General features: G+C 43.9%; 1 protein-coding gene across 2 annotated transcripts in view; it reads left to right on the top strand.

Moving 5' to 3' along the window:
• The window catches only part of P2RX5 (purinergic receptor P2X 5), a 34,035-nt gene that overhangs the window by 10,188 nt on the left and 10,512 nt on the right, over window positions 1-13,335 (top strand). For both annotated transcript variants that reach the window (XM_087883480.1, XM_087883481.1), the window contains exons 3-8: window positions 844-915; window positions 3,931-4,006; window positions 6,854-6,950; window positions 8,259-8,339; window positions 9,931-10,069; window positions 11,561-11,697. In XM_087883480.1, the coding sequence (XP_087739606.1) occupies window positions 844-915; window positions 3,931-4,006; window positions 6,854-6,950; window positions 8,259-8,339; window positions 9,931-10,069; window positions 11,561-11,697 (602 nt within the window). The remainder of the gene's footprint in view (window positions 1-843; window positions 916-3,930; window positions 4,007-6,853; window positions 6,951-8,258; window positions 8,340-9,930; window positions 10,070-11,560; window positions 11,698-13,335) is intronic.

Below are 13,335 nucleotides of genomic sequence, written 5' to 3'. Positions count from 1 at the left end.
TTCCTTCCTTCCTTCCTTCCCTCCTTCCTTCTCTCCTTCTCACTTCCTTATCTTTCCTTCCTTCCTTCCTTCCCACTTTCTCATCTTCCTTTCTCACTTTCTCATCTTCCTCCCTTCTCTCTCCTTCCTTCCTTCCCTTCCTTCTCTCTTCATCTTCCACCCCTTCCTTCCTTCCTCCCTCCCTCCCTCCCCATTCTTCCTTCCTTCCTTCCCTTCCTTCCTTCTCACTTCCTTATCTTCCATTCCTTCCTTCCTTCCTCCCTTCCTTTCCCTTCCTTCTCATTTCATCCTTCCTTCCTTCCTTCCTTCCTTCCTTCCTTCCTTCCTTCCTTCCTTCCTCCCTTCCTTCCTCCCTTCTCACTTCCTTATCTTTCCTTCCTTCCTTCCTTCTTTCCCACTTTCTCATCTTCCTTTCTCACTTTCTCATCCTCCCTTCTCTCTCCTTCCTTCCTTCCCTTCCTTCTCCCTTCATCTTCCACCCCTTCCTTCCTTCCTCCCTTCCTCCCTTCCTCCCTTCCTCCCTTCCTCCCTTCCTCCCTTCCTCCCTCCCCATTCTTCCTTCCTTCCCTTCCTTCCTTCTCACTTCCTTATCTTCCATTCCTTCCTTCCTTCTTTCCTCCCTTCCCTTCCTTCTCATTTCATTCTTCCTTCCTTCCTCCCTTCCCTTCCCTTTCTTCTCATTTCATCCTTCCTTCCTTCCCTCCCTCCCTCCTTCCCTCCTTCCTTCCTTCTCACTTCCTTATCTTTCCTTCCTTCCTTCCTTTCTACCTTCCTTCCTCCCCTTCCTTCTTTTTCTCGCAAAATTCTCAAACTTTTTTCCCCTAATTTCTTCCCTCTCTTTAGGGCGAAAGTGTTTTTTTCGTGATGACCAATCTGATCATCACCCCCAACCAGCGGCAAGATACCTGCCCTGAGGTAAGATGGGACTCATATTGGCCAGGGTCACAGGTGTGCAAGGAAACGTCTTCCTTGCAAGCGGAAGGACTGAGTGTGCAAAGAGTGAGGAGCATTAGATCCCAGGAGAGAGGGATATTCGGGTAACACATGTTCAAAACAAGAAAGGAATACACGATGAATCTTGGAGGTCTTGTAATCCAGGGGTGTCAAACTTGATTTCATTGAGGGCCACATTAGGGTTGTGTTTGACCTTCGGGGGGGCTGGAGGTGGGCGTGGCCAGCTTGATGTCACTCATGTCAGGGGCTCAGGTGGTGGCCCTACTGCTCAGTCAGCGAAAACGGGGTCCTGAGCTCCGTTTGCAGCTCTGACGGCCTCCTGCAACCTTCAGCCAGCCAAAAACGGAGCTCAGGAGGGCTATACTAAAAATAGAAATAAAATTATTTTTTTCAAAAAAATTATTATTATTATACGCGACCCTCCCATGCTCCGTTTTCACTGGCAGAGGCACCCCGGGCTGGTCCTTCACTGTTTCCAGGGCGGCTAGGGGGTGACATGATAACAGTCTTCCAATATCTGAGGGGTGGCCACAGAGAAGATTTAGGGGGGCAAGCTATTCTCCAAAGCACCTGAAGGCAGGAGAAGAAGCAACGGGTGGAAACTCATCAAAGAGAGAAGCAACCTACAACGAAGAAGGGATTTCCTGACAGTGAGAACAATTAACCAGTGGAACAGCTGGCCACCAGAAGTTGTGGGTGCTCCAACACTGGAAGTTTTAAAGAAGAGATTGGATAGCCATTTGTCTGAAGTGGTGTAGGGTTTCCTGCCTAAGCAGAGGGTTGGACTAGAAGACCTCCAAGGTCCCTTCCATCTATTTTATTGCTCTGCTCTGCTCTACTCTGCTCTGCTCTATTCTATTCTATTCTCTCCTGTTCTCTTCTCTTCTCTTCTCTTCTATTATTCTATTCTATTCTATTCTATTCTATTCTATTCTATTCTATTCTATTCTATTCTATTCTATTCTATTCTATTCTTATTTAAGAAAAGACTGGACAACCTTTTGTCTTAAATGTTAAAGAGTGTCTCCTGTTTGAGCAGGGGGCTGGACTAGAAGACCTCCAAAGTCCCTTCCATTCTGTCATTCTGTCACAAAATGTTCCAGCCTGATAAGACTGGGACGTGCTAAGTCTTTCTCTTACATTATGGAAGGAAAGGAAAGGCAGTGATTTTGTTCAAGGTGTCTTTTTGAGTTTGATGGAGGGAGGGGAAAAAAAATAAACATTATATGATTGTATTGCTCTTGGCCGCTTGGTACAAATATTTATTGGTGTTTTGCCTTTGGTCAAGGCCATTTAGAAGGTCTGATCAATTTAATGTGATGCCAAGGAAGCTATAAATAATACAATGTTCGGCTCTGGGAGATTTGGAGCGGAGAATTGCTCGTTAGCCTGAATAATCACAAGAGGAAAAGCTAAGGATGATAAATGGATGCTTACAATATTTCAGGATCATTTTTTCCCCCTCCTTTGGAATTTATTTATTTATATTTCACATTTCTTAACCGCCCTTCTCTCTCGGAGTCAGAACTGCAAATACTGTGCAGGGAGTCCTCGACTTACGACCAGAATGGAGCCCCAGATTTCTGTTGCTAAGTGAGACGGTTGCTAAGCGTCTGTTAAATATCAGATCCTCCCACTCGACTCATCCTACTTCCACCCTTTGCATTTTTTAGCTATATTTTGTATTATTTTTATAGTTTTGTAGCATTCTGTTTATATAGTTATAAACAATATAGTTATAAAAAGTATATAGTTACAGTATTATTTTTTGATACTGTAAGTCATCAAGAGTTACCCTGCGGTAAAATGGGCGACCAGTAAATTTGATAGATAGATGATACAGATAGATCGATAGATCAATAGATCTAGATGATAGCTAGGAGAGAGAGAGAGAGAAAGAGAGAGAGAGATAATACAGGTAGACTCTAGAAAGAGTGCAGAGAAGAGCAACAAAGAGGATTAGGGGACTTGAGGATAAAACATATAAAGAACGGTTGCAGGAACTGGGTAATGTCTAGTTTGATGAAAAGAAGGACCAGGGGAGACATGATGGCAGTCTTCCAGTATCTCAGGGGCTGCCCCAAAGAAGAGGGAGTCAAGCTATTCTCCAAAGCACCTGAAGGCAGGACAAGAAGCAACGGGTGGAAACTCATCAAGGAGAGAAGCAACCTGGAGAAATTTCCTGACAGTCAGAACAATTAATCAGTGGAACAACTTGCCTCCTGAAGTTGTAAATGCTCCAACACTGGAAGTTTTTAAGATGATGTTGGATAACCCTTTGTCTGAAGTGGTGTAGGGTTTCCTGCCTAAGCAGGGGGTTGGACTAGAAGACCTCCAAGGTCCCTTCCAACTCCTATTCTATTCTATTTAGATAGACAATAGGTAGGTAGGTATGGTAGATAGATATGATAGAAAATACAGATATAGATAATCGGTAGGTAGGTTGGTAGGTAGGTGGATAGATAGATAGTTAGTTACGGCATTGCCAACGGAGGAATTCTGGGAATTGGAGTTCACTCATCTTAAAAGTAGCCAAGCTTTAGAAACCTGGAGCCAAACAAACCGAGTTTCTTTTTTATTTATTTATTTATTTATTTATTTATTTATTTATTTATTTATTTATTTATTAATCAAATTTCTATACCGCCCTACTCCCGAAGGACTCAGGGCGGTGAACAGCCAAGATAAAATACAGATAATACAAATATTAAAAATCCCTTAAAATTATTAAATATTTTGGCCGAAACACAGATTAAAAAACCCAATTTATAAAATCACGAATTAAAAATTTAAAAGAGGAGAGTGGTGGTTTAGTGGTTCTTCATGAGAAGGAGGCAACATCAGAGTTCAGGTTTATATCCCATCCTCCGCTGTATCTTGATCAGTTTAAAATATGATCCTGGAAGAATTCCAGTTGACTTCCAATCTTGAGTTAAGACTTTAAAAAGATGAATTTGTTCTTCCTGTCTCCTCCAGAACCCCGGTATTCCAGATGCCTTGTGTTACCGTGACAACGACTGTCCTCGCGGAGAAGCCGTGATAGCCGGCAACGGTATAATTGCTATTAAATATTATTTCGCATAGATTTGGCAAGTTGCCTGGACAACTTGTTAGGCTCAAACCATATCCTAACACAGGATTAAAACATCGAAGTGAACAATGCCACTTCAGGGTAAGCAGAGAGGATAAATGAAGCTTTGCAACAAGATTAAAAACTCCTCTGCTAAAAAAAAAATCAAACAGCACCTCTCAATAACGTAATTAATTAAAATCAATTACTGCAAAAAGCAACAGCCAAGTGTTTGAAATCCCTCTGCGCTCTTAATTCCCCTAGGAGGATTAGTCATCCCTATTTTTGCTAATTATAGGATTAAGGGGGCCAATTGTTCTGTTTGGCATTTTTTCAAATAACAATTTTTTTTTTTAAACAAATGGGAAAATTAAGCTGACTTTGCAAAGGTGGGGGAAAAAAAGAAGAGTGCCAGGCGATAAACAAAAGATGTAAATAACATTAAAAACCTAAGTTTTCCCTGGATGTCCCAAAGTTTTTTTTTTTTTCTTCTTCAAGAGGCAACTGGACTTTCTGGTTTTTCTTTGAAGACGTTTCGCTTCTCCTCCAAGAAGCTTCTTCAGCTCTGACTGGATGGTGGGGGAATGGAAGGATTTACGTTCCTTGCAGACAGCTGGTCATTTGCATCCTTTTAGAGGGTCGTTGAGGCCACTTGGAGGTTTGTCTGTGTCCTCAGGGCCCAATCAATGGGTGTGGAGTTTTCTATAACACAATCGCCAGTTGCATCCTTTTCTGGATCGGGACTCATTAAATACGATCACTCATGCCCTCGTCACTTCCCGCCTGGACTACTGCAATGCTCTCTACATGGGGCTCCCCTTGAGGAGCACCCGGAGGCTCCAGCTGGTCCAGAATGCGACCGCGCGGGTGGTTATGGGAGCGACGTGGCACTCCCATGTGACCCCCCCTCCTGTGTAAGCTGCACTGGCTCCCGGTGGTCTTCCGGGTGCGCTTCAAGGTTTTGGTTACCACCTTTAGAGCGCTCCATGGCTTAGGACCGGGGTATCTACGAGACCGCCTTCTGTCACCGGTAGCCTCTCACCGACCAGTACGCTCCCATAGAGAGGGGCTCCTCAGAGTGCCGTCGGCCAAACAATGTCGACTGGCGGCCCCCAGGGGGAGAGCCTTCTCTGTGGGGGCACCCGCCATCTGGAACAAGCTCCCCCCGGAGATACGGAGGATCCCAGACCTGCGCGCTTTCCGCCGCCATCAAAACATTTCTTTTCCAGCAGGCCGGCCTGGCCTAACCTCTCTTTTAAACTGTTTTTTCAAAACTTTTAAAATTTTTAAATTTTAAATTTGTCTTATGAATTTGGGGTGTTTTAAATTTCATTTTCCGGGCCAATTATTTAAATGTATTTTAATGGTTTTTAAACATTTGTATTATATGTATTTTATTTGGCTGTTCGCTGCCCTGAGTCCTTCGGGAGTAGGGCGGTATACAAATTCAATAAATAATAATAATAATAATAATAATAATAATAATAATAATAATAATAATCCTTTCAGCAGTTCCAAGAAGGCTCCACACCCATTTGCACCACTCAGGTGATCCTGAGGACAGATAAATTCCAAGTGGCCTCAAGGCCTTCCTAAAAGGATGCAAATGACCAGCTGTCTGCAAGGAGTGTAAATCCTTCCATTCCCCGCCATTCGGTCAGAGCTGAAGAAGCTTCTTGGATGAGAAGCGAAACGTCTTCAAAAGAAAAAAACAAAGAAATTCCAGTTGCCTCTTGGAAAAAGCACCTTGATCTGGATGGCTGCGAATCTCCACAGACATTTTCCTTGGGTGGATTTGAAGGGGCTTTAAAATTGTTTTTCCAAAGGATAATTTTAGCCTTTCCTTACTTCCTAAACCTGACACTTTTTTCCAAGCTGCAAAGAGAGATATTCCTGTCCTCACCACCAAAATTTTCCCATTCCTCTTCTAAATGCAACTAAAACTCTCGTGTCTGTTTGTCTGTTTGTAACCTTTAACTGGGCAAAACGGTGCATCGTAAGGCAACAATTTTTGAACTGAGGTACTGTTCTGCCCCAGCTCCGGATTTCTGAGGATATTGACACACACCAACAGTCCTTATCAAATTTATTAAGTAAGAAGAATAAACAAGACTGGCAAAGGTTGGCAACCAGCCCAGAAAACAAGATATGATAAACCAAAATACTCTGATAATAATACAAGTTGTTTCCAGCAAGAAACTTACTAACGGTGTGTGACTTAAATAGGCTAAGGGAATGGCCAATTATCCTCAAGCCTTACTCTCGAGGAGACCTCCTCCTCCTGAGTAGCCACTCCTGCCTTTTGGCAGCCCTGCGTGCTCGAGCATTGAGGAGAGGCTCCTCCACTTCACTCTCTCCACTTGAAGGAGCCTCTGGAGGTTCTGAAGGCCCTGGCTGAGTCTCTGCCTCTGGCATCACATCCTCTTCGGCCTCCTCGCTGTCCGACGCGAGCGCCGGCTGCGCAGGCTGCTGGCGCAACCCCACACCAGCCTCCTCCTCATTGGGATCAGCCACAATCCGTGATGACCGGATCAAAGCTCTGTTCCGAAAGGATGTAATTTGTATGTTTGGAAAAAAAAAATAAAAACCTTTTTGCAAAAAAACTCCCAAACCCACCTCAAAATAGACTTTGCAAAGGTGAATTTACAACTCCACCCATTTGCCGTGTGGAGTGTGTTCGGTTGTGACCGCCATCTTGACTTTTTTGACCTATTTGCCACCGTGCCTGCCATTATCCCTCCTCCCGAGCCCACCTGAAAAATTATTTCAGCGATTCACAAAATTATAACCTGGCTGACGTTTTTCTAATCCTTTCCTTCGCTCCTACAGGTATCAAGACCGGAATATGTATAAAAATGGGGAATAATATCAGCGGGACGTGCGAAATCCTAGCTTGGTGCCCGGTGGAGAAGAAAGACAAAACAAAGTGAGTTCGGGAAAAAACAAACAAACCCACAAAACAAAACATCTTTTCCATAGAAGCTGAGGCCTCGAAGGCTAGAATTGGGAGGGTCCCTTGAGGTCATCTAGTCAACCCCTCACTCAGTATAGAATTCAAGTTAAAGCATCTGTGAGAAATGGCACGCAAGCCCTCCGTTTGAACCTAAAAAGGGGAGCCCACCGTCTCTGCGTCCGTGATTCCATCGTGATATGGAAACATCAGGAAGTCCTTGATTTACGACCACAAATAATTTCAGAACTTCTGTTGCTGAGCGAGACGGTTGTTAAGACAGAGAGAGACGTCCCTGATTTTACGGCCTTTTTTTCCCCCTACGGTTGTTAAGTGAATCACTGCAGTTGCTAAGCAAATCCAGCTTCCCCATTGTCTTTGCTTGTCAGAAGCCAGCAGGGAAGGTTGCAGGTAGTGATCACGTGACCCCAGGATTCTGTAACTTCGAACAATTGTTGAATTCATCGTTGTAAGTCAAGGACTACTCATATAATGGATTTGACCTCTTTGTGACATCACTGTAAGTCTACTGGACAAGGATCAATGGATAGAAACTAGGGGAGAAGCAACCTAGAACTAAGGAGAAATTTCCTAACAGTTAGAACAATTAACCAGTGGAACAACTTGCCACCAGAGGTTGTAAATGCTCCATCACTGGAATTTTTTAAGAAGATGTTGGACAACTATTTGTCTGAAGTGGTGTAGGGTTTCCTGCCTGAGCAGGGGGTTGGACTAGAAGACCTCCAAGGTCCCTTCCAACTCTGTTATATCTATTCCTATTTCTATTTCTATTATTTCTATTTCTATTTCTATTATTTCTATTTCTATTTCTATTATTTCTATTTCTATTATTTCTATTTATTTCTATTTCTATTTATTTCTATTTCTATTTCTATTATTTCTATTTCTATTATTTCTATTTATTTCTATTTCTATTTCTAATTTATTTCTATTTCTGTTTCTATTATTTCTATTTATTTCTATTTCTATTATTATTTCTATTTCTATTATTTCTATTTATTTCTATTTCTATTATTTCTATTTATTTCTATTTCTATTTATTTCTATTTCTATTTCTATTTCTATTATTTCTATTTCTATTATTTCTATTTCTATTTCTATTTATTTCTATTTCTATTATTTCTATTTATTGCTATTTCTATTATTTCTATTTCTATTTTTTCTATTTCTATTATTTCTATTTCTATTTCTATTATTTCTATTTCTATTTCTATTTCTGCTCTGAAAGAATTCACTTAACCAATCTATTTATTCATTTTTAAGATCAGCTCTTCTGGCCGATGCGGAGAATTTCACGGTTTACGTTAAGAACAGCATCCGTTTTCCTAAGTTTAATTTTTCCAAGTAAGTTTTTCCTCCTTCTTTTTTTTCTTCTTTTAATCGTTTTTGTCACCATTCTAGGAAATGTTCTGCCTGCTGGAACAAGTTGCCAAATTTTGGGAGAAGTCAGGTTGGGAGAAAAAAACAAACAGAAGAGGGCTCCGTGGATATGTAGATCAACATTTATGGGAGAGGAGATTACGAAAAGGAAAGGAACAATAAACAGCTTTTCCAAGATGACCTCTCGTGGTCCGCCAGCAGCCTGCAGAGCTGGTAGCGCAGTCGGATAGTGAGGAGGCTGGGGAGGCCCATGGGCCAGTCCTGGAGTCGGGGGAGGCCCGGACGAGGGCTCTGTGTCGGAGGCAGAGATGGGGCCAGGGCCATCTGGGAGTGATGCACGGACTCCGGAGCCTCCAGAGTCGGACCGCAGAGAGGCAGAGGAACAGGAGGAGCCTGTTCCTAGTGCGCCCATGCGCAGAGCTGCCAGAAGGCAAGAATAGTTAAAACTAAAGGGATGACTCAGGAGTAAGGCCTGGAGATGATTGGCCCCTCCAATAAGGCTTAAAAGAGGAGCAAAGGCACGTGGGCCCTTTGTAGGAAAGCAACGTTGTTAATTCTGTTTCCAGTCGGCATCTCTGTTTGATTCTGGACTCTGTGTGGCTTTGCCAAGTAGGTCTTTGGCAGAGTGTCAAGGGAGATAAAGGTTGGTGATTATTCCAAAGGATTTTTTGCAACTAATTGGGACTCAGCTGTGAATGAACGTAATTCACAGCTGTTGCAATAAAAGAGGTTTTTGGGACGACTCTCTGTATTTTAATGACTCAGGAAGCCTAAATCACAACATGACTGATTTAAGTGCTGCTGGAAGACTGAAATTCCAACTGATAGCGTCCCATGTTTTAACATATTTTTTTAAATTAAATTTCGAAGGCCATCAGCTCCCTAAGACTCTGGGCAGCATAAAACATTACAATTATAAAAAACAATAGGTACATGAAAAAAGAAGAATGTGCCCACCAGAACAAGCATTCCTATTTAATAAAGTCCGGTGCAGGTAGTTCTCGATTTACGACCACAAACTGGGCCCAAAAAATTCCGTTGCTAAGCAAGACCGTTGTTAAATGAGTTTTGCCCCCCTTTCGCGAAATTTCTTGCCACCGTCGTTAAGGGAATCACTGCCGTTGTTAAGTCAGTAACATGGACGTTAAGTGAATCTGGCAACCTCATTGATTCTGCTTGTCAGAAGGTCGCAAAAGGGACAATGAAACCCGTCATAAATATGAACTAGTTGCCAAGCATCTTAATTTTGATCATGTCACCGTGAGGATGCTGCCACGGCCGTAAGTGTGAAACACGGACGTAAGTCACTTTTTCCCGTGGCACTGTAACCACTGAACGGTCACTAAATGAATTGTTATAAGTCGAGGACTAACCTGGAGTAGCTTGCCCTTCAGCATCGGTTATTGTTTTCAGCACCATCATATATTTCAAACAGTTGCTAAATGAATGGTCATTAAGTGAGGATTACCTCACTTAATGACCATTGCAATAACGAGACAGCCTGTGTTGCTGATTTTTTGAATACCTTTCTCACTTCCCTGTCTTTCGGATGTAGAACCAACGTCCTCGACACCAAAAACGATGCTTATCTGAAAAACTGTCACTATGGAGCAGACCAACCGTACTGCCCCATCTTCTCACTGGGGAAACTGGTCAACTGGGCTGGGAGCAACTTCCACGAGATGGCATCAGAGGTATGGGGGAAAAAGTGGGCTGCTCCTTCCTTTTAGCTGGTGGTCCGTCATAAAGGGATCTCCTCCTGGTGATTGGCCCAGAGTCACCCAGCCGGCTTTCGTGCCTAAGGCGGGACTAGAACTCACCGTCTCCTGGTGATTGGCCCAGAGTCACCCAGCTGGCTTTCATGGCTAAGGCGGGACTAGAACTCACCGTCTCCTGGTGATTGGCTCAAAGTCACCCAGCTGGCTTTCATGCCTAAGGCGGGACTAGAACTCACTGTCTTCTGGTGATTGGTCCCAAGTCACCCAGTGACCTTTCATGCCTTAGGTGGAACTAGAACTCACCGTCTTGTGGTGATTGCCCCAAAGTCACCCTGATGGCTTTCATGCCAAAGTTGGAACTAGAACTCTCAGTTTTCTGGCGATTGGCCCCAAGTCACCCAGCGAGCTTTTATGCCCAAATTGGAACTAGAACTCACCGTCTCCTGGTGATTGGCCCAAAGTCACTAGCTGGCTTTTATGCCTAAGGTGGGACTAGAACTCACCATCTCCTGGTGATTGGCCCAAAGTCACCTAGCTGGCTTTCATGCCTAAGGTGGGACTAGAACTCACCGTCTCCTGGTGATTGGCCCAAAGTCACCCAGCTGGCTTTCATGCCTAAGGTGGGACTAGAACTCACCGTCTCCTGGTGATTGGCCCAAAGTCACCTAGCTGGCTTTCATGCCTAAGGTGGGACTAGAACTCACCGTCTCCTGGTGATTGGCCCAAAGTCACCCAGCTGGCTTTCATGCCTAAGGTGGGACTAGAACTCACCGTCTCCTGGTGATTGGCCCAAAGTCACCTAGCTGGCTTTCATGCCTAAGGTGGGACTAGAACTCACCGTCTCCTGGTGATTGGCCCAAAGTCACCTAGCTGGCTTTCATGCCTAAGGTGGGACTAGAACTCACCGTCTCCTGGTGATTGGCCCAAAGTCACCCAGCTGGCTTTCATGCCTAAGGTGGGACTAGAACTCACCGTCTCCTGGTGATTGGACCAAAGTCACCCAGCTGGCTTTCATGCCTAAGGTGGGACTAGAACTCACCGTCTCCTGGTGATTGGCCCAAAGTCACCCAGCCGGCTTTCATGCCTAAGGCGGGACTAGAACTCACCGTCTCCTGGTGATTGGCCCAAAGTCACTCAACTGGTTTTCATGCCTACGCGTGATATAAATCACATTTAGATGTCCACAGAACGCTGCGAATAGCCCTAAATGCACCCCAGATGTGGCCATGAGGGGATGACTGGCCATCAGAACTTCAGAAGTAGGTCGTAAATACCTATTGGGGGGGTGGGCCCATTGTAACTTTGAATCGTTATGCAACCAGTTGTAAGTCAAGGACCACCTGCATTTAGGACAGGCCGTGGAGCCAGCCTGGTGGATCTCCCAACGTTTTTGAGGGAAAACAATTTCCCGATCTTCTTCCAAAACTGAAGAAAAACTTCCTCTGTTTTGTTTTGTTTTTAATCCAGGGCGGTGTGATTGGCATCCAGATTGAATGGGACTGCAACTTGGATAAAAAGCCGTCGGAATGCAACCCTCGCTATTCTTTCAGTCGCCTAGGTAACACATTTGCGGAGAAGTCTGTCTCCTCTGGATACAACTTCAGGTAAAGGAGAAAGAGGCGTTTGGCCGAAGCATCCTCAATCCGCAACTTTGGCAGTTCGGCCTTTCCGAAATGGCTTCAGTGGCCAAATCCGATGGGATTTCATTGATCAGGTCAGCCAGGCTGGAAGGAAGGAAGGAAGAGTCAAGTGAGGGCCTAGCTTGGAATCCTTGCATTTATTTATTTATTTATTTATTTTATTAAATTTCTATACCGCCCTTCTCCCGAAGGACTCAGGGCGGTGAACAGCCAAAAGATAAAACACAGAGATACAAAATTTAAAATAGATTAAAACAGATTAAACAATTTGGCTAAATTTTAAAACTATCCCATAATTAAACAAATTAAAATTAGTGTTTAAAATTTAAATTTTAAAATTTTAAAAGGGAGAAGATTGGTTGTGTTGTGGATTTAATAAGACCAACACAACTTTTCAGGGTTAGCCAGAGACATTGTATATTGCGCAATAGGTTCAAAGCTCTGTACATGAAGCGTTGAACAAAGACAGAAATTAGGTACAATGGTTTTTATACTCTTCTAAGACAAAGGGTTCTGTTGACTCAGCAGTTTATGTGATCGTATACATTTGTCATATTTAATTGACATTTCCTAATTACTGTTTCATATTATTCTTTGCCAAGTCATAATTCTTCATGTAAATTACCGAAGCATAGATTCAAATTATCTCTTGTTAATATTACATGTGGTCATACTTGATCTCTTTAACCTTCATACTGTATATCACCAAATGTCTCTTATCTCTGACAACTGAGGGGCCCCCTCTCTGAATGTTTCTACTTCAAAGGAACTTTTGTTCTGCCTTTGTACTGTCTCAACTGGTTAATTTGCAAGCGCATTTTCTTTCCTACAATACTATGAATAAAGAGGGCCCTTCAGTGATCATCCAGCTGGATCCGCATTTACCTACATTAGTTGCAAGAGGCATAAGCTTGAGCTACCTGTTCTGACCCAGCTGCCCAAACACGACCAACCCTCTGAAGTGAACTCAAAGATTCCTTTGTTAAGAGCGCCAGCAGTCCTGGCAAAAAGTTTTTTTTCTCACCACAGGCTAACAAGTCCATCTGGCAGGGAGATGAATAGTTGTCTGCCACATCTATTCATCTCCGCACCCTGCCTTTTATCGCCAAAGCTAGGGTGGGGCTTCACTAGCAGTGGACCGGCCCATAGATTTCCACTGCTCTCCTCTCCTCTGCCTTCTGTGCATCCGCGCGTCAGGCACTGGACCCAGCTGTTCCTCCTCTTCCTCATCAGCCACCTCCAGACCTCAGGATGTTGACTCTCCATCTGAGGGCTGACGGACGGCCCAGCCTCCGCCTCTGTCTCTCTCTCTGCTAGCTCCATTCCCTCTTCCCCCTCGGAGCTCTCAGGTTGCCTTGATGCTGATCCTGAGTCCCACACCGCCTCCTCCTCCTCTGATTCGGCGGGTGGAGGGGCCGGCGGCCGAGAGGTCGCGACACTACCTCACAACATCCATGAAGTCTTATCTTCCCAGGAGACGGCAGAAAATCTGGGGGCATTCTTGTAACAGAGGTGATAGATAATAACATTCATGACTTTCGTTAGAGGTAATCCTCAATTTACGACCCCCATTGAGCTCAAACTTTCCGTTGCTAAGTGAGG

The sequence above is a fragment of the Pantherophis guttatus genome, chromosome 1 (assembly GCF_059756535.1).
Source record: "Pantherophis guttatus breed Tessera chromosome 1, ASM5975653v1, whole genome shotgun sequence".
In the NCBI taxonomy this organism is placed as follows: Eukaryota; Metazoa; Chordata; class Lepidosauria; order Squamata; family Colubridae; genus Pantherophis; species Pantherophis guttatus.
Note: the sequence above shows the minus strand (reverse complement) of the source record. Positions and strands in the feature narration are given on the sequence as shown.